The sequence below is a fragment of the Lipophrys pholis genome (assembly GCF_963383615.2).
Source record: "Lipophrys pholis genome assembly, chromosome: 15".
In the NCBI taxonomy this organism is placed as follows: domain Eukaryota; kingdom Metazoa; phylum Chordata; class Actinopteri; order Blenniiformes; family Blenniidae; genus Lipophrys; species Lipophrys pholis.
The window spans coordinates 11,654,500-11,675,740 of NC_137642.1; the positions used below are offsets into that span (position 1 = coordinate 11,654,500).

A 21,241-nucleotide genomic window follows, 5' to 3' on the forward strand; every position below is an offset into this window, starting at 1 on the left:
CTTAGCCATTTTCTTAAAACGCGTCTGAATTTCACGTCCCGCGTTAAGTCGTACCTGCATTTTGGCAGAGGTTACGTTCATGAGTTTGTAGGCAAACCGCTCCTCCGTGTTGTTTTTGTTGAATTCAGCCACGGCGAACCGGGCGGCGGACACCACCTGAGCCCCGTCCACTGGCACTTTGCGCGGCTGACCGACCAGCGCCCCCCCGGGGGTCTGAGTCTCAGCAGAGCCGCCGGTGGCCCCGGCGCAGAGAACAACACAGAACCAGACAAACATCTTGAACCCAACGAGTTGTGGAGAAAGAGGCTGAGCGGGTTCGAGGTGGGCTGCTGGCTGGTGGCAAGATCGGGACTGCACGCGCATTTAGCGCACACCTGAGTCCTATCTGCTGATTGGAATCATTGAAATCAGGAAGAACCGACCCGCCCTCAACAAACAAACAAAACAACAAACACAAAAACTGCTGCTTCTGAAAGGATTTTAACAGAAATTCAGAAAAACCACGTGCCAGGAAATTGCATATGTTCATTAAATGACGTTACAGTGTGGTTTTTACATTAATAACACAAGAGGGGCACGTTTTAGGTGGAAGTGGTGTCCATCAAAACATGAACGCTAATGCTTCCATAGACATGACATTTTACAGCTTCATCCATTTAGTTTTATATCTTTACAAATGCACCATTTTATGTGTTTTATTGACACATGTGCTTTTAAATTTTATTATCCTATAGTTTTCTCAAATGATACACACTGTATATTTCTCAGCCTACGATTTAACATGACTATTAAGTGGATTTCAATTAATGTTTCCTCTCATTGACCAAACATGACATGATGTTGTAATTGAACAGAAGCAACTTATTTATTTGTAGATGCGGTTGGAATTATATCTATCATCATCATCATCATCATCATCATCATCATCATCATCATCATCATCATCATCATCATCATCATCATCATCATCATCTTCACAGTATTATTTTTGTGTTCAGATCAACATAACTATGAAGTTTCTTAAAGTTGTTTACATAATTTGAGAACACTGTGTATTGTTTTTAGTGTTTAAAACAAACATGAACCAATCTATCTATCTATCTATCTATCTATCTATCTATCTATCTATCTATCTATCTATCTATCTATCTATCTATCTATCTATCTATCTATCTATCTATCTATCTATCTATCTATCTATCTATCTATCCAATCAAACAGAGGCCAATGTACTTTGAATGATTTGATGCTTTGAATATATTCTGATTGGCATTTAATTTACATATTTTTTTTTAAATTATGGAATAAAAGTTCTATTCTATTCTAAATTCTAACTGAGGATGTCAAATAGCCTGACTATTAATCTGACCTCACAATATTTCAGACCATGTGAAATGATGTGAGCAGTATGGCAGGCCAACACAAGGCTTGTTGGAACTTTAAATGCTGAAATATACAAAATATGTGGCGCATGCCAAACACTTCAAATTAAAGTGAAGGCCTGTTGTTGCATCATGACTGCAGGGGAAGTTGACAGCTAAATGCAGCAAAATGGAGGGACAGATTACATATTAGCTATTTGATAAAGTGTTTCTTTTCAAACACGTGAACTCCAAACGTGAAGCCATACGGCAGTTCTTTTTTTTTGAAGAGGTGCAGAGGAAACCAAAGACCCAAATGCACTCAACCCTCCAACTGCTGCCAAGGAAGCTTCTACCTAATAGGGAATCAGTTATTCCTTTGACATGATCACTTTATTTTGAGCGGTTTCTAGAGATTTAAGACAAAAATGTCTCAAAGTGCAAGGCCACCTAATACATATTAAAGTTTTTTTCTAGCTACATACATCTTCCACTTTTTTTTTTTTTCAACTGCCATGTTGTGTGCCCTCTCCTACTGAATTATCTTGAAGGACAATAAGTGTAGTTATTTTGATCGTGAATAATCAATCAATGCATGTTTAGAAAGGGGGGAAAGCAATCTGTTTTCATCACATTTAGTTTGCACACAGTAAATGTTATCACGTGGGAAACTAGGCGCCGTGCGACAGTTGCAGACAAACACTGAGGAATGTCTTCAGCTCATTTTTGCAGAGTCACACTAATGAGAGAATTCGAAGGCGGCGGCTGCTGTTGAAAGGCCAATAGGCCTCAGAAAACAAGGAGGAAAATCAATGTTTGTGCATAAGCACACTTAAAAGACACAAAACAACAAAACAAATTGCTTAAAAGTATTGATGATCCCAAATCTTCAGACAATGTGAAGTGTGGGAGGGAGACGTCCTGAATTCCCCTCTGTGGAAAAGGATCTTCTCAAAGACGTCATATCTATAGAAATGAAACCTGCCCCTCAATAAAATTAAACTGTTGGAATTAAAATGTATTCAAACAGAAATAGCCTTTGTAACTTAAACAGGAGAATGAATACGACTCAATAAGGCCATAGGTTGATCATAATCAATATAATATCAACAATACAAATGAAAGTGCTCAATAAACTCACGTATCATCTGAAAAATGAACAAAATAAGTCATTAATGATAATAGCATTCCCATTGGAAACTAAACTACTTTAAAACGTGTTTGTGGTTGGTTTGCATGGAGCTGAACGATTCACCGACTTGACCTTCGAACATGCAAGTGTCTCACAATGTAGGCATTGATAAGGGAGAGGGAATTCAATTTCAAATTACATGTATACGTCCGTATACTTGTCAAGTACAGACAATGACACAAGTTTTCGTATGTTGTTGAGCCAAATTGTTGTTTTGGAATTAAATGATCTTTGGTCCCCCCAAAAAAAAGGTAAGGTCACCTCGGGGATCCAATCCGGCCGTGTGATGATTTATTCATATGAAATTGCAATATTTGTAGTAACAGTGGTGAACATAAATGAGATCACAAAAGGAAAAGCAAGCTACCTTGTTTCTAGCTAATCAGAATTAGCACCAGATTTCCTCTGAATGGGTGAGGTTGCGTCACCTTTCAACACGATCTCATGTCAGAAGAATGAATCAAACCATTTGCTCGTTTTGGGCCGAAAAATTTAAATTAAAGAAGAAAATGTGACTTGAAAAATGTCTAAAAATTGCGTGTATTTTTCTCTCAATATTTCAAGTTGTTTCGGTTTGAATTAAAAGTATGCAGGAAACATCCTGGTTGTTTTTTTTTAACAGTTTTTATGCCATCATTTTCCTGGTCTGCCACCTTGAGACAAAACTAGCCTGTACCTGGCCCCTGAACTGCAACGACAGTGACGCCTCCACTATAAAGAATTGATTACATTACAGGGTATAATACAGTATGTCAACCAGTATCTAGACATTTGAACAGTATTCATCTTTTCCTCTAATAATAGAAATAGAGATGTCACAGACAGCAGGTACTGTGCAACACATTTCCTCATTTATTTAAAGTATTTTTGACTTCTGACTAACAGGAAATTCTCCTGTTTCACCCTTTACTGGTCTGGAATGGGAACCACTCGCTGTGTTACTGCAAATATAATAAAGGCATCTGTCCTTTCTGCAATATTTCTCCACAAGCTATATCATTAGACATACATGAATCATCACCAGTAACATTTATCAAATCAGCAAAAATGACAAAGTGTGAAAAGCATTAACAAGTCCGGTACCAGACTTTATTTATTTAGTGTGACATAAAACTCTACAATAACTCACTTCTGTGTGGCTCTACTGTCCACATTCACCATTAACATGTTTTTCTTGTCTCTTTTAGATGTCTACTGTAAATACTTACTGTATTTTCATTTGTCTTGTATAGTTGATTTTTATATAAACAATATTAAGCTACATCACATATTGAAATTCCATGTATTATAACTTATGGTATAATGTTATTCTGAATATATCATATTTGCAGTAAAGATTGACAGGCTATAGTTGGCTTACCTTCAAAAGTAAATAACATGGTCATGTGACTAAATACAACTAAATGTATTACTAATATTTGGTGCATGTAACATTTCTAACAATAAGTTGGGGGCAAAACAAATTAGCAATAGAAAATAATAGAGGAAATAAAATGTCCCTGAAGAAAACTATTTGTTATTGTGGGTTTGAGGATTGTTCTACACTGAACGTACTTTAGAAAAAGCTTCAGTTTATTTGAAGGGACAAAACTAAATACAACTAAAAGCGAACATCAAAACGTTGCACCTGCTTGTTAGACATTTGCATTTTATTGTGTGGTCCATGTGTCTGAATTTTTTTTGTACAATATTTAGTTTGAATCGTTTTTTCTGTCTGCCAACAACACTAAAAAAGATCAAATATACAGAAATTCTTTTATTTGAAAAACAAAATAGAAACCACACTACACATTTAAAAAGTCAATTTCCTCCTTTTTACAGACATTTCTTAGTGTTGAACAAGCATTTTTAACAATTGGCCACGTGAAAAACAAACAATCATCACTGAATGAATCAACTAATTCATTGGAAGCAAAACGACAGGGTCACAAATGTTTCTACTTCAAAAATGACAACATGTTTTCAGTAAAATTGCATCCGAATTGCAAACGTTTATGTCACTTTTATCCATTTTGGTCTGATTCTACACTCCACTGTGGGGACAAAGTCCATCACAGGAAAGTACAACAAATGATGAATTAAATAAACTTTCTTGGACAAAAAAGGAATGTAGTGCTGGTTCATTTTTGTTTGCAAAACGATACAAGCATAAAGACCGGGACATGTTAAAACAAACTATTAAAAAAAAAAGAAAAAAAAAGGACGTCGATTAAGCTACAAGAATTAGATAAATCCGTCTCAAATGCAACCGTGTCCTCATGAAGGTGTAATGAGTGTTTTGGCACAAACTGCGGCTCCATCATTTGTAACAGGACATGTGCTCTGCAATAAATAAACGATCGAAACAGTACTTGAGCCGAGTAAGTTATGCCGATATTAAAAAACTACACGACAAAGGCCAGGCAATCATTGCCTCAACCTGCAGTGTAATTGTAAATTTAAACATACAATAACATTCAGGGATGACGTCAATTTCATCTAATCATCTTGAAACTTGGTCAGAATGAAGCGTATTCATTAAGAAAAAATGTAAATAAAGCAACCCCCCCCCCCCGTATTGTTTCTCAACATGGGTCAATGCAGCACTGACAGCAGCAGGATGGTCTCACACACACACACACCTGCTGATCACTGAAATCAGCTCTCTGCATCTCCACAAGCAGGAAAACAAAAACACCTTCACCGTATACCGTTTTCAGTTAACCGTCTCCCTCTGAGGATATCCGTTGTACTCCTTCTGCTTAATTTGAATACAGTTGTGCTCATAAGTTTACCCACCCGGGCAGAAGTTAGGATTTCTTGGGCACTTCCCAGAGAATATGAACGATAACACCAAACCTGTCAATTCTTGAGCCGTCGAGCATGAACTGGACGTTTGAGATCTCCACTAGAGTGGCTCAAAGATATTGAGGTGAGGAGACAAGACTTCACTTCATTCTGCTGTAGCCAATCACGGGCCGACTTGGAATGTCCAAGTACGCCCCGACATCAGCGATCCACCTCCGTGTTTTCACAGTAGGAAGGGTGTTGCGTTCAAACGCCCTGCTGACTGCAAATGTAACGTTTATGGTTTCGGCCAAAAAGTTCAGTTGTGGTCTAATCGCATCAAATGACTTTCCTCCAGCCGCCTTGAGGCTCGTCTCTCTGCCGTTTGGCTTCTTGTAAGTGGGATGCTTTGTGGCATTTCCTTAGTAATGGCTTTCTTCTGGCAACTCCACCATGCAGCCTATTTTTCTCCAAGCGCCTCCTGATTGTGAAACAGCCACACTATTTTCCCCCCCTCCTTTCGCCAGAGTCCTGTATTTCCACTGAAGTTACTTGTGGGTTTTTCTTTGCATCACAAACTACTTCCCCGGCAGTTGTGGCTTTAGTTTTTTGTTTGTCCCCCTGACCGTGGTTTGGTTTGAACAGAATCCCTCCTTTTCCACTGCTGATCGCCATTCTATCTTCCTTAAATATTTTACAGCCCTTCTCTTTTACACAATTCCATGATTCTCTCCTACAGACCATATGACAATTCTTTGGCTTTACCTCTGAATCCAGAAACATCAGTGCAGCACTGGATGAATGATACAAGCGTCTGTCAGGAGCCCAGAAACTCACCCACCGTTGACAAACACTGATTACAATCAAACAGGTGAGGATGGTAGCAGTAGCGTCACCCTGTGTGCAGCTATCAGGCCAAACTCTCCAGACTGTGGTAACTTTGGACTGGGATCATTTGGGGATTTCGCCGTCATGATCAAAATAATCAAAAATTCGTCCAGGGTATGGAAACTTAAAAGCACACCTGTATCATAAGATGCCATTTACAACACTGAATATATAAACGTAGCCGGGAGTTTTCTCGTCCCATAAATCTTTGGCATCCTTAGTGGGGAAGTCGTGGAGCCAGCGTACAATTACATCAATTCAAAACAAACATAATAGGCACAAAATAAAATGGCAAACTGTAGCATGATCCTATTCTAAATAAAATTGTGCATTCACACATGTTTTTCCGTAGGGCAGATACATCTTCCGAGACTGTTCATTAATACAATCTGACAGAAAATTGTTTTCAAGCAACAAAAATTCTTAGCTTATAAAACTTCCCTATCGATATGGGCAGAGGAATAGAGAAGCTTGCAAAAGGTATCTTAAAGGTCTCTAGTGTGATATTTGCCTGCACGAACAAGGGAAAAACCGACTGTGCTGTGGCACGTTGAGGATTAAAAGTAAAGTCGTCTGATTGAAAAAAGAGGAGTGCTGACAGATATGTTAGATACTGCTCCTGCCGGGTGAAGGAAAGCCCTCCTGGTCGCTGTTCAGTGTGAAGTCTACCGGAGCCGCGGCGGGTTCTCACAGGGCATCCGTCTTCGGGGAGAAGAGAGCTGCCAGGCCCAGGGCTTCACTGCTCAGTACATCCTTGTCCGGCTTTGGCTTTTTGAAGAGTGATGGAAGATTGCGGATATGAACCTCCTTCCTGAACTGCTGGCACAGAGCTTTCTGTTCGGAGGCAAGAGGGTGAGGAAAGGTTAAACTCAGAAAACCGAAGACCTACAAGAAGGAATTTCATCAGATTGAGCTGCTGCTGGTTTTTCCCCCGCTGCACAGAGAAGATTTACAACACAGCCAGATTCACACTGCTGAGTAATGACTTGCACTATTAGACCAGTGTCTGTGGTCACTTCTGATGTGCAGCTACGCTGTGTGATTTACTAAGAGAGGCGCTGCTCTCTAGTGGCTAAATGTGGCATTACCCCAACAGTTCCTGCGATGAGCTTTTTGAACTGGTCTTTCCTCTTCTTGTCTCCGACCTTCTGGGCGTTGGGATCCAGGAGCCTATGATCATACTGCTCCAGAGCGTCCACGTTGATGTTTGGGATCTGCACCATCACTGCTCGCAGCTCCTTGTATCGCGGCCGCTGCGGCAGAAAAAGTTCCATTCAGGAGGCGCAATCCCAAGTATTATGTTGGAAACCGAACAGACGCCATAAAAGCAGTATTACTGAAAATGTTGACATAGAAAGTACATTTTCTTCACCTTAATAAAGTACTTGATTGCTTTAGCATATTAAAATGTACTGAAAATAGATTAGTTATTTGATGATCATTTTCATGCAAAGTGTAATAATGTGAAATTTATTTAGCAAAGGAAAAGGTTACTTGTGCTTTGACTGAAAGAAAAAGTGATCTGATCAGTGAGTTTTAACCATTTCCAAACCCTCAGTGCACCAAACACTATCACTACTGGTTGTAGCCTCAGACTTTGTTTGTCCGGATTGGGCTGGAACCTCACCAAGTTTTCATAGATGAGCATGGCCAGCTGAGAAAGTGTGGAATTGCAGACCTCATGCTGCCCATGAACCTGAAGACCCCTGAGAACGCTGGTATAAAACCATGTGACGGCTTCCGGAAGGAGGTTTCCCCCGACGACCTGAAGAGAGGCATAGTGGACGTGGGAAGAGAAATTCAGAAATATGAAGAAAATCAAACAAAATTAGGAGCACTAATCCTCGTGTATCACAAACATCAAGACTGCGTCTTCTGCACAGCAGAGATTTCTCTTGTTGAAAGCTGCAAAGAATTCATCATTGCTGTTTCAATGTAAAGTGCCAGATGTTAAAGAACACCTTCTTGGTCTGAAAGGATTTTTTTTAATGGAAATAACGTGAGTGTTAAAACACAGAAAGTAAATAAAAAATGTGCTTCATTGACTGTTAGGGAGGGTTCCTTTAGTAGTAAATATGTACAAGTGTACACAGACAAGTATAAGAGCACTGAGATTTGCATCAAGTTCTAAAATAAAAGAAGCAAACAGGAACAAACTGTATCCTCGTATTCTGCCGAGAGTTCACTTTCGCCATCTCAATGAAGCCAATTAAAAGGCATTATGTTAGTTAGTGTTTGGGAAACACTAAGGCCAGGCCTCCGCAAGACTGTTAACTTGTGCTTTGAAACTAAATTGGTGCGTTACCTGTCGCAGGAGAGTCCAGCAGACGATGGAGGCAGTGCGATGACAGTTGGTTGTGTCCTTCCAGGACAGCGAGGTGAAGGCCAGAGTCAACAGTGACGTGTAGATGTTCTGGACGAAACATAATGAAAAACACACAGTTTAGATGCCGCATACTTCTCTGCTGTGCTTTCCAGTGTTTTACGAGACGTCTCAGCCTGACCTCGTGTTTCAACAGGCATTTTCCCAACTCGGTCAGCTCCTCAGTGGGCTGGGCAGTGGACGGAGTCTGCGTAGAATCCATCATTTCCTCCTCTATGAGAACACATTTCAAACAAAAGAAGGTCACATTGAAAATCAACAAAATCATCATCGACTCTCACGTCTTGATTTGACTCTCACCTTCCATTTCCTCCTTATTCGCCGCAGGTTCGGGACCTTTTCTGCAAATGCAGCTCACAGCTACGGGAGAAGGGAGATGATGAATATCAGGAGCCGATCATAACTCAACTTCACACTATATAACTCAAGTCTTGGAGTAAAAGCTGATCAGGCAGTTGTGCACTGCATCCTGAAAATCTCACACCTCGTATTTTCTGATGTTTTCTCTATACAGACCATCAAGCAACAACACTAACAGTATTTTGGCCATTTCTGTTTCAAGATCGCACACTCACATTCTACAGTTTTAACCTGGACAAACAGAAAAAATATATTTAGAATGCAAAATTAAACTGTAAGTATTGTATTGGAACATATTAGATGCTGGACACGTGTAAAAGCATTAGGTTTAAAACCTATTTATTAAAATCTATATAATTTCAACTTTTTATGACGTTTGGCCGGTCATGCAACTTATACATCAAAACACCACTAGATGGCACTGTGACATATCTGATTGACAGCAAGGCACCCAAAGAAAAAGAAAAAAGGGAAAGAAAATATACATATTTTTTAATATACAATACAAAAACTGGAAACCAAGCAGCAGAAAAGAGTTTCAGAGTGTGTGACAAACTTGTGAGGGACTGGTGAAAAGCAGAAAAACTGTTAACGTGAGGAAGAAACCAAAGGTTTATTGTGGGGAAAAAGCACAGCAGCCAGAGCTGATGAACAAATTCATGTGTTGCCATTACATATCACTATTGGCCTTGTTTCCACAACAATGTCTTCAATATGGAAAACTTTTGTTGCATTTTGTGCGTCTGTTTACATGAACTTTTCAGAAATGATGCGACTGCACTTGTGCACTACAGTCGTCGTAAATAGTCGCACATTCGCGAGAAGGATTCGTTCATAACAACGAATGCAGCCTGTGCTGTTCACTTTTGAATTAAACAGCGCTTCTCCAAATTAAGTGTATATTTACACTGTCATCTGGTTCACATGTGGAGTTAAGAAAGAACGATACAGAGTGAGCCAAAACAACATAGAAAGCGTTTGAAGGAGCTTCGTTGTTTACAGCGCACTGTTCTCTGTGTGCTAAAAACGCCATCATTTTCAGCGTTTCTGTGGAAACATACATCATTTTCAAAACAAAAGTTTCTTGAATTGGGTTTTCACTTGAAGCGTTGTTGCGTAAATGGGTGTGCGTAACATTTCAACTCTCTCCTGTAGTCTGCACTCTCTCCTCTCTGTACATCCCTGCAGGATCTGACAGTACAATGGGAAGTTTTATCTGTGTCTCCCACCTCCATCTGCAGCGAGTGGATCAGCCTGCCACTGTTTGTAGGTCTTATTCTTTCCTCTCTGAGCCGTGTTCTGCACAAGACTCCGCCTGTTTTTCTTATAAATTCTGACCTATGCTTGCTCATGTGGGATGGGTGGTGGTTTCTCTGTGAAAATGCCTTATGAAGGCCATGTTGTAAAAGTGGAGCTAGAACAATAAAACTGAATTGAATTATGTTTGCGTAGGAAACCGAGCTCACCTTTTGATTCATGTTTATTCCAGAGAAACTCCACAATGAAGTGCAATACAGGATCAAATTAATGGTGCTTGTGTCATTGCCATAACTTTCTCTGCGCTCTACTGATGTTCAACCAGGCAGAGTCTCAGCTCTTTTGAGAAATTGTAGCTGATATTTGTACCTTCATGATGTTTCTGGAACCATTTGTCGTTGGCGTAAACATAACCTTAGATGTGACTTAACTGCATTCAGAGGATTAATAAGCCATGAGCGACAGTATATTTTATTCATAACAGAGTATCTACCCTGCAGTATTCAACACAAAACAAAGCAGGGCGCTTCTCATTGCTGAGGTTGGATTCAATTCATTCAATTTCATATTTGTTTGGGTAATTAATCTTCAGAAAACACATTCACTTTGAATCAGATGCATTTATGGACCAATTAACTACAGCTGTTTGAGTCACTAACACCACTCCTTTACAGAAAAGTTGCATCTTAAAACTTGAAATACAAATTGGGAATAAACGATATAAGAAAATGAGCATCTTATATTATATACTTGTTAATATTAGTAAGTCAGTAAAATTCCCTTTTTGATCACGTTCAAAGTTTTTGGCTTGCACCTGTATGAGCCCTGCTGTAAATATGTCAGTGTGAATGGAAGCAGCAACTACAGACAGAGTGACTTACTGAGAAGATCCATCACCTCCCTGGTGAGGAGGCGTGCGAGCTGCTCCTCCAACATCTCCTGCGTGACCTGGCTCTCCTGACAGATCACCTCCTCCTCATCCTCACTGAAAACAGATGACCAGTGAGTCCACAAATCCACCATGTCTCTTAAGATGGCTTTGAGTTCTCCATAAAGGTCCAATGCAACATTCAACGGAAATCTATTGGATCAAACTTTAAAACATGACAGTGTGACTTGTCCTCTCACAAACACCCAGCTTACTTCATCGAGGTTCGCTGGTTGATGATCTGCCACTTAACGTTGAGTCTCTGTAAGAAACAAAATCAAGGCCAGGGTGATCAGCAACAAACGCATAGATGAAGTCTAATTCCAGGGAAATGTGCAGATCCTCACCTGCATCATGTAGGCGAAGAGAGGGCCCAGCAGAGGGCAGAGCACAGTCTCATAGTAGTCCTGTGGACACGATATCACCAGCTGCCGCAGAAACACACGTACTCTGGTCAAGGAAATTTAAGCATCGAAAAAATTAGGCAGGAGCTTTAGCGTTTTCACAACAAACTAAGCCGCTGATAGAAATCGCTGCTAAATAAGGTAAATAAGGATATGAATCATTGGGCGAAGCCTGTGGTCAGGCACGTGGTCGAGGGAGACGAAAGCAGAGCCGGCGATTTCTTCAGACAACCTCTCAATAGTGTAAAACTCCTGCTGCAATGACAGACCTGCATTTCCCAGCACATGGAAGCTACAAAGAAAAGGAAGTGTGAAGAACAATTATTCTGCAAAAGCACTCGTGTTATGAAGATATAAACTTTAAACAAAAAAAAAAAAAAAAAAGGGTCTTACCAGTTTTCATATAACGTAGTGAAAAATCCCTGCATGCGCTCCAGGTTTGTTTTATCCACCGGAGAGTCATAAATATCAAGAAGGTGGTGAGAAAGCCCTAGAGGATGCAAACATTATAAGAGTGTAACTAAAACCCATTCATTGATGTGTCACTCCATCATATTCTTGGGCTCATTTCTCCTCTTACCGAGAACCACATTTTTTCCGGCATCCATCACCTCGTGGGCTCTGCAGAAAGTCTCGCTGAGACGAGTCATGTTTTCTGGCAGGTACAGGCTGTTGTGAGTCCTGCGGTGACCAGAACAGTCACACATCATGTTAAAACGGTCATAACTGGCTGAGCGCAAGCTTTTGACGTATGAATACAAGCAGTTCGTGCCATCCTGCATACCTGATTAATGCCAGCAGGTTGGGCAGTAAGACCAGAAACTGGGCGGTGCAGGGGTTCCTGTAGATGGGGGCTCCAGTTGGGGTGTAGCCAACCACAAAGCCACCAGCTTTGGCTTCTTCCAGGTCTGCAGGCCAGCGTGCCCGTTTCACCACCCCCAACATGGCATACAAACTGAAACTCAGCTGGAAGAAGAGACGACAAAAAAGGGAACATTTATCACCACTTTGGTTTCGAGAGGAATATTGAAGCAACAGTTTGCATTGTTGTTGACTTCAAGAATGTGTTTTCCTCCTATTTATAAACACTTTTCCTTAAACTACAGTCTTGCATGGATGTGGACGTATGTTCAGTATTTATTATAGAAAGTAGCAACAAGACAACAAAATATGAACATGTCAAGATTAAATAGGATAATTATGTTTAACTAATGGTTGAATGTAACGTAAATACAACCCCTAAAAAAGCTTCAAACTTAAAATGAGCACTATTACAACAGACATGTTCCGTTTCTGTCATTTTCTAGTAATCTGTGGTCAGACTGTAGGGGACTATGGGTAAAGACATGTCTTTAAATGCTTAGTTATACACTGAATTAGATCGTTTCAGCTTCTACTCACTCGCCCTCTGTTAAGGCCTGCTGCATTTGTGTCTTTCGTTTCCTCACCGACCACCTGATCAGCGCCAACAAACGACAGGAATGCGACAGGATCCCACAGCACGCTGAAACATGAAAACGCAACAGGATGATTCCTTATAACCTTATAGACGCAAAATGTGAGCGGCGAGTGAAGTCCAACTTGAACGCACCGTCTCATCTCCTCCGAGGTCCACTCTGCCACCACCGAGCCCATCAGCTCATCCAGAAAAGCCTTCTGTTTGTCAAAGTCTTTGACCTGGTTACTGATGAGAACCAGAGCTTCCATCAGAGAACATTTCTCCATGTGAGTCAGCGCAGCTTCGTTCGAGAACAGCTTCTTCACATGAGTGTAGAACATGTCAAAAGACGGCTGCAGTCACAGAAACAAAAACAAAAAAACAGGCACATTTGCTGAGACTTATTTATACTCAGGGTGTATTGTGGGTGATGTTTTTAATATTTCACTTCAAATGGCACTGAACTGCTCGTACCAGGATGAATTGTGGGTAATCCCGGCATATTTTTATGATAGCAGAGGAGGCGTGCCTCCTCACGTTCTTCACAGCTCGAGTCCGAGGTGCCTGGGGACATCAGATGGCGGCTTTTTCAACAACCTGAACATAGTGGGGCATAAAAACTTGATCTTATACTGATTCTGTGAATCAGCTTACCTTACTTTCCAGATCAAGCTCGAACGTAATGGCTTTAAATAGCTGCAGAGCAAAAAGAGGAGTGAAAACTGTTACTAACGTTAATTATCATTAATTGAAAGAAATCATTAAGGAGCTCCAACATATTTTAAGATACTGCCACAATCCCACAACTTCAAAAACATTACGTAAGCAGTTATTGAGACACATATTTATCCTCTCATCAACAACTTTAAATGCACATATATCTATTTAACCAAAGTGCAAGTAAGAAAGTCAAATCAAAGTGAATGGTGCCAACCTTGGAGAGGACCTGTGGCAGAAGCTGTGGTCTGTGTGTGACGAAAGGGAAGAGGGCAGAGACGTTGGTGAGCACACAGGACAAGATAAGTGGGTCTTTGGTGTCGTAGTTCAGCACCGCCTGCAGCAGCTCCATGCTCAGATCGACAGGCAGCTTCTGCAAAATAGGACGCAACAGAGGGAACGTGACACCTTATATTAGGATAGCCTGCACATTAATGAGTTTTCTAGTTTTTGAATGTTTTCCATACCGCCTCATCCAGAGTTTTGAAGATCTGTGAAACTACGCACTCCATGAACACCGTCATCGCGTCCCACTGGACCACCGATGGAGACAGGAGGGAACAAAGGCCCCCTATGTTTTTAGCTAGTGATGAGAAATGAAGGTAAATCTTTCCATTTGATCTGCTTGGAGTAAAAGTTTACTGTGACAAAAGTCTTAAATAATATCAAAATCATTGAAAACGCACAACTTTTCAGGTAAATTAGATCTTATACCGAGATTATCAAATCCAATATACCCAAATGGAATGTAGCACTCACTGCTTTAACCAGCTGTTACTTGTTCCAAAACTAAATGATTGCCATGACACTGTATATTTTATGAACGTATGCAAATCAAACAAATGTGCGCAGGAATCAAAAGCCATCAAACACTGAATGAAAGAAATAACACTTACATGTTGTGTCCCCGGTGTCGATTGGGTTGGTAATCTGGAACTGTAACCATTCAGCTGCTATCTGGAAAGCCTCGAGAGGAACTATACGACACGCGATCCTCAAAACCTCCCCCTGCTGAGCCCGAAAAGCTGTGAAGGATAACGACACACGATGCGAGACATGAGGGTATGGACTAAAAGAAGTGATCGTAAACAAGGTGCGTCTGAAGCCGTGGCACATACAGTGAAAGAAAGAGTTGAAGTCCTCGTCGCTGTCAAAGTCCACACGGGAGTACTCGCAACTTGGGCTATTGTTTCTGGAAGGAAACCCAGTCTGTGGAGAGGAAGACCAAACATGCGGTGACGCCTGATTTGGCTCATATTCTTATTGTGAATATTGTAACTCTGTTTACCTTGACAAGGTTGATCATAGACGCTCGGGCGTACTGGATGGCCATCTGCACAACAACTGGATCCTTGGACAGAGTCTCGTGTCTGAACAACGCGCCCCACGTTGGCAAGGTGGACGACTTCAAAAACTGAATCATAGGAGAAAGCAAAACATTCAGATTTAAAAAATAAGTAAAAAATACTCTGATCAGTCAAACCGGATCTCTCACAAAAGGTTTTAGTGGAAAAGGTTGGATAACAAGAGATCAACTGTCTCACCTGACTGGAATGTGTGGTGAACGCCAACAAGGCCTCCATGTACTTGCCAAGATTTGCAGGTACCTCGACTTCTACATCTGAACCCTGAGGAGAGAGCAACATTCTTATCAGTAAAAAAAAAAACGAACGAACAAAAAAGAATCAGAAAACTATGTGAACCCAGCGAGATCTGCAAAACTCACAACTAACTGGCAGAGCTGTCCACCCAGAGCGCAAAGAACCTGGCAGAGCCTCTTTAAGAAAATGTAACCTCGCTCCACCACCTCCACCACTCTAAAAGAAGAAGAAACATTAGAAGTCACGGCCAAATGTGCTGTATTGTCAACGTGTTCCCGTTGAGGAGATGCACCACCAGACTTACTGTGAATCAGGGGATTTCTTACATATCGCAAGTCCATCTGCTGACCTGTAACCACACACAGTCCTTCAGTGACATAACCTCTTCACATGTCTGACCGACAGAAGCAGGTGAACCTACTGGGCTGCAGTCAGGATGTAGCGGATGGCCGTGTCATCAAACAGCAGCATGAACGGCTTCCTCTCCTCCAGTTTTCCCTGAAACACATTGGGATGATTGATCACTTCTGACATGTTTCTCTCCGTTTAATATAAATAACCACTTAACAAGACTCCTCTAAGGTTTTGGCATTAATTGTCTGAACTAAATTTCCTAGATTATCTGAAACTCAAGCCCGATTTAAGACCGCACAGCTGTCCAAAATCAGTCTCCTTATTTTAGCTTAGAAACGGAGACAAATGGATCTAAATCAATGGAGCACAGCAAATCATCATGCTGACCGACTGACAACAGATATTAAGTATGGAACTTTGGTACTTCCTGTCCTGTCATAAATACTCACGTACATTTGTGAAACTATACAAAATCATGAATAACAGTAGTTTCAATATATGACTTAATGCTTGATTTTACATTCGTTTTAGTAGGAGCTTTTAAATCAGATATATGTACATGTGAATTCGATTCACTCCATCAAAACAGATGGTTTTCTTTTCATGTCAGTTATACTTCCCATCTGTCGCTTTAAAATGTCATCTATAAAGAGATATTTTATGGTCAGTATTTATATACATATCATTTCAAACGTTTGTGAGACACTTTAAATTCAATTAACCTGTATGAGTGTACCTTGTAAATGAGGTTTAAGTGATTTCAAAAGTTCTCAATAAACTCAACAGTCAAGACAGCATGCCACAGTATTTATTTTTTTTTTTTTAAAAAGGGGCAGTGGATTCCTCAATGTTAGAGAAGCAAGCTCATGGCTGTGGGTCTTCCAACAAGGGTTTAACCAAAAACTGCTCAGGCTGCATCAGGAGGAGGGTTGGGTATGAAGCTTGTGTTGAATGTGGATCATATGTAGTTACCCATGTAAAAGGGCAGCTGAAATTCAATCTTTCTCTCTCATTAGATTCCTAACAAATAAATGAAAATCAATATTAACTGAAATCAGTTAGGAGCTCATAAATACATTCCGTCTTTACACTGTATGTGGGCTGGACGAGAGGCTGAGACAAATTAACACCTCTAAAGTCATGATTGACCAATATAGATGTGCGATAAACGCCCACATGGTGGCAGTATTGCTCAGAATATTCAGTGAACCTTCACACTTTTTCACTCAAACTTAATATGCATACATCAATAGGCGGCTGCTGGAAGGAAACATCCGAGACAACTTGCCAGTCCATCACTTTTAGATGTTGCGCTGTTTTAACGTGACAACTATTGCATTTTTCCCACAAGTTCACCTTCCGACTCAGGGCGATGAGCAAACACTCCACGGCCTCCAGCTGCAGCTCCGGTTCAGCCATCAGCAGACACAGGATCTCCAGCAGATGACAGTTACCGGTGGTAATGTGCACCAGAGACACCCAGTCGATGTAACCTGCAAGTGTGTTCAGCGTAGCCACGGCAACTCGACAGTGAGCTCTGGCCTGTGTGTGAAAAGTAAAGAACCAACTTTAGACTGCTTCAATGATTCAAGATTAGGAGAGGGTAATTGCAGAGGAAAACAATGTTTTCTTACGTTCAATTCTCGTCCAGGTATATCTTTCTGGATCAGAAAACACACAAAAAAATAAAGAAATCAGAAAACTGTTGTCATGTCACAGTTCCACTTCTGCTCTCAGCAACAGGAATCAACTTTTAAAAACACCAAACTAACCACTTTTCGATAGTCTTCGACATTCAGTTGGAGGATGGCTATCAAGAAACTGAAGATGTTTTCCATGTTCTGGGTGAGCGTCTGCTGGATGTCTCTGCGTCGCTGAGTGGGCAACGTCTGGAAAGTGATCACATCCTCTGCCAGCCTCAAAAGGATCAACATGACCAACTCGGTCTGCGCCTCCTAGAAAACGCACAAGTAAATTGTGTTTAAAAAAAAATAATAATAAAGTATCTATGAGAAGTCTGGAAAAGGTGAGACAAGATTTAAGAAATGAGTTTACGCCGAGAAAAACGTGATATAATACAGGTTGGAAACCGGTGTATTAAAAGATAAAGTCGTCGTTCGGTATCCGGATTTAGAAGACGACGTCACAGGGGAATAAGGATGACTCATCCGGAGCTGGGATTCATTTTCATGCAAGTTATTACATATTCAAATCAAATGCATGCTGGTAGAATAAGCAAATCTGAAGACAGACAGTTTTCCCGTCACCGTAAAGGTCACTCACTCCTTGGCTGGTGAGATCCTCCATCTCTTTCAGCATGTGCGGCCAATGCTGTGGCCATTCTCTCTTTATCATTTCCACTGTGATTCGTGACAAGGCGTCTTTAATATGGCTCTCCTCCTCCAGGATGGAATGAGTGCCCTGAAAAGAAACACAGGAACTGATATTTGACAAACTTCAAGTGCTCTGTTAACACTCCTATCATTACTTCCTGTACATACATCATATGTGTACTTTAGATACAGACTATCTGACTTGTGTATTCTTGCATTCTGGACAATACAGCTGCATTGGGTACATACATACTTTTATTTGGTAAGTGTATCTGGAGACAACCTTTATACCAAATTCTTTATCAATTTATATGAAAAAAAATGCCATGCTACTAAACATCAACTACAGTTAAATAATATGTTTATTGTATATTTCTGGTATTCACATGTGAGCTGTCATTAAATTGTGTGACATAAAGTTCTCCATTGTAGGACACATGAGAACTTATCTAAGCTTATCTTAATCAACAGGCCAATGAAGATAGCACACTGAACACATTTATGCAACACATGTATCACATTATCTACTGCAATGCTGTGTGTAGGGTGAAATCCATGCACATGAAGGAATGTTGTGGTAAAATTTTACCCACTAAGAACCTAGAACAGACTATAAAACGAGTCAACCCAGCAATAGGATTTTCTCAATAGAACCATAACAAGGCTTATTTAGATTTGATCACGTCTGTTTATGAGCCTCAGCTCATTTGCTTAGTGCACAGAAAAAGTTTATGTCAGTAAGCAGGTTTGTTATAACTAAATACATTTTATCTGGAACAAACTCACAAAGTGTGACTTTACTTAATGGGGGGGGGGGGGGGGGGGGGGTCATATTATGCAAAATTCACTTTCTAATAGTTTTCCAACAGTATTATGTGTCCCCATAACGGTCATGAAAGTCTGTCCTCTCTCTCCCTGGCTTATTTCAGTTTTTAAAAAGTGTGTTGCTCCAACAAGTGAATCACAAAGGAAATCGTATATAGTGTCATCAGGGGTTTAGCCAACCCCAATCAAGGTAGCCCCCCCTCCCTCCTTGACCCTCCCACAATTAGGCAGCTCTGCACATGGCACCACGAGAGGAAGTACTTCCTCCTTTTCCCAAGCGAGGCATGTGTGGGTGGAGCCAGTCCAGCTCAAAGAGACACAGCAGATTCTGAATTGCAGCTCATATGATGAAATATTCAAATGGTTGAAACTCATGGAAAAGCTGGATTTGGGGAAATAAACTTTGAATGCAACATTTTTGGACCAATGAGACCCATGTGAAAGTGTTGAAAAGCTGTTTATGTTCCCTTTTAAGCCTGTGAAGTGTTTTTATTTACTTGGAAAGTAAAAACTACTGGCAGCCTGCTACTATCACACTTACATCTGAAAGCAGCTGCATGGCACACTCCTTCAAGTGGACTTTTTCTTGCTGTTGCATGTTGTTCCACCTGAACCTGTGAGAAAAAACAAAATTATATTAAAAATAAAACTGAGGACGAGTCAAAGTATTCATTGTTAGACTGGATTTGTGTCAATTTGGTGCCTCTTACTTGATGACATGCTCAAGGATTTGCAACCCAAAGTGTCTCACAACAGCAGGCTGGTCTTTTTTGGCTAATTGCAATCCACATGGGACACACAAAGAGTTGGTCTCTTTAAACTCTTCACAAAACTGTTCAGGGGAAAATAAAACATGTTAATATGCTGACAAGCAAGCAGGTCGTGTGTTTACGGTAATGAATGGACTGAGCTCATATTGACGTACACGTGCTAACATGTCAGATGGCAGTAGTCTACTAATACACATTAGAATTATTATCAAAACGAGAATCTAATGTACAAGTTCAGTGAATAGTGGCGCTCGGACTCATTGTCTGGACCAAACTCCATCTGAGTATTCAGAGATTTATCACTTTTGAAACCAGATGTTAGTTTGTGTATGAATGGATGAACGTGAGTCGACAATGGACGTGATGATCATGGTAGACAACGCTTAGCTCGTGCTTACTGTTAAAACTTCAAATCTAACTAACGTGAAGCGACACTGGGTTACTCTTTCAACGACGTTGTTACCAAGATAATTTTTTTTTTTTAATTCAGCTGTGCGTGCACATAGCTCCAATTCCCCAAAAAAAAGCACTAACAAACGACACGCTAAGCTAACTAGCGGCTAGCTAGCAGCTGTTATGGATGCTACCTTTAGGGCCTCCAGTCGATATATTTGGCTTGTTTCTGCGTCCATCATCACATTCACAGCTTTCCTAAGCTCATCACACACAGCAGCCACCTGGTCCGCCATGACTTCAGGTAGCGTCTGGCACACTGTTCACACGAAAGGAGTAACTCCCTTATGCAAAGCACCTGCAGTGAGCGGCGCGGACGCACAGGGACGAACCAACGTGCACGAAATGTGCTGTCGCAGCGGGTTTGGACGTCCGGCTCGCCGTAGACCGGGGATTCTGGGAGTTGTAGTCAAAGCGCATCTCTCTCTCTCTCTCTCTCTCTCTGGACGAGCGTCACCAAACTGAACCATAGGAGCTAAAATGTTCATGAATAATAATGTTGACGTTTATTAGATTAAGTGATTGACGAACCTGGAACAAAACCGATCCATTTTGTAATCTATATATCAAGATTCATAAATAAATGGGACAGGTAATACGTTCACAAAATGATAAAGGTTTAATAATGCATACAGATGTATTATTTCATCAATATACAGGCCTATTAAATTTTCATTAGTACATGCTCTGGTGTTCCTGATAGTGGGTTATTAAGATGAGGCTATTTTTTTATTTATTTAGCTGTCTCTGCTAGTGTGAGAATGGGCCCGCTTTCACAATATAATTCAGAACTATTGTATTTCCAATACAGAAAACACAATTTTTGCAATTTGCCAGACCTTTTTTTTTCGTAGAAACTTTTGAACCCCTGATTTTTCAAAATTATGCTAAAAATATATGAATACTTTCCTTCCTGTTTGCATAACCTTCAAATAACTGTCTTATGTAACACACAAATAAATGTATTTGTTTCACTGGAGATGGACTCTGGCTTGTTTCTGTCAACAATAGATAAGAATAGATTGGATTAGAATAGATCAGACTTTATTAAGCCCACATGGGGGAATTCGTTGCAGCAGCCCCATATTACTCAAATAGTTACATTAAGGACAGTGACACACAAGAGAAGAGACTATATAAGTAGATATTTAGATAAATATGTATGTACACATATGGAAGTACAGAAGAGCCAGATGGAGGGAAAAAATATA

General features: G+C 40.6%; 1 protein-coding gene across 1 annotated transcript; it reads right to left on the reverse strand.

The window, feature by feature from the left end:
• Positions 1-4,189: 4,189 nt before the first annotated feature.
• On the reverse strand, positions 4,190-20,321 carry xpo5 (exportin 5). Its single transcript, XM_080482322.1, has 33 exons — positions 20,165-20,321; positions 19,518-19,639; positions 19,349-19,421; positions 17,933-18,070; positions 17,422-17,604; positions 17,284-17,310; positions 17,006-17,191; positions 15,717-15,793; positions 15,600-15,644; positions 15,421-15,511; positions 15,239-15,322; positions 14,983-15,108; positions 14,813-14,903; positions 14,591-14,719; positions 14,162-14,277; positions 13,912-14,067; positions 13,632-13,673; positions 13,452-13,541; positions 13,131-13,330; positions 12,941-13,043; positions 12,324-12,505; positions 12,120-12,220; positions 11,933-12,029; positions 11,700-11,831; positions 11,483-11,585; positions 11,351-11,397; positions 11,089-11,192; positions 8,891-8,950; positions 8,712-8,803; positions 8,513-8,620; positions 7,835-7,972; positions 7,296-7,460; positions 4,190-7,041 (listed from the first exon to the last, which is right to left on the reverse strand). Exons 1-33 carry the CDS (start codon positions 20,264-20,266, stop codon positions 6,895-6,897), a joined length of 3,657 nt encoding a protein of 1,218 aa, XP_080338448.1. The 5' UTR covers positions 20,267-20,321; the 3' UTR covers positions 4,190-6,894.
• Positions 20,322-21,241: the final 920 nt, after the last annotated feature.

Excerpts from the sequence above, each read along its gene's own strand:
- xpo5 (XM_080482322.1), bottom strand. The coding sequence starts at position 20,266 with ATGGCGGACCAGGTGGCTGCTGTGTGTGATGAGCTTAGGAAAGCTGTG. Across the intron at positions 15,323-15,420 it reads GACAGCTCTGCCAGTTAGTT|GGTTCAGATGTAGAAGTCGA; the intron begins GTGAGTTTTGCA and ends CTCTCTCCTCAG. Across the intron at positions 13,542-13,631 it reads AGCTTGATCTGGAAAGTAAG|GCACCTCGGACTCGAGCTGT; the intron begins GTAAGCTGATTC and ends TGATGTCCCCAG.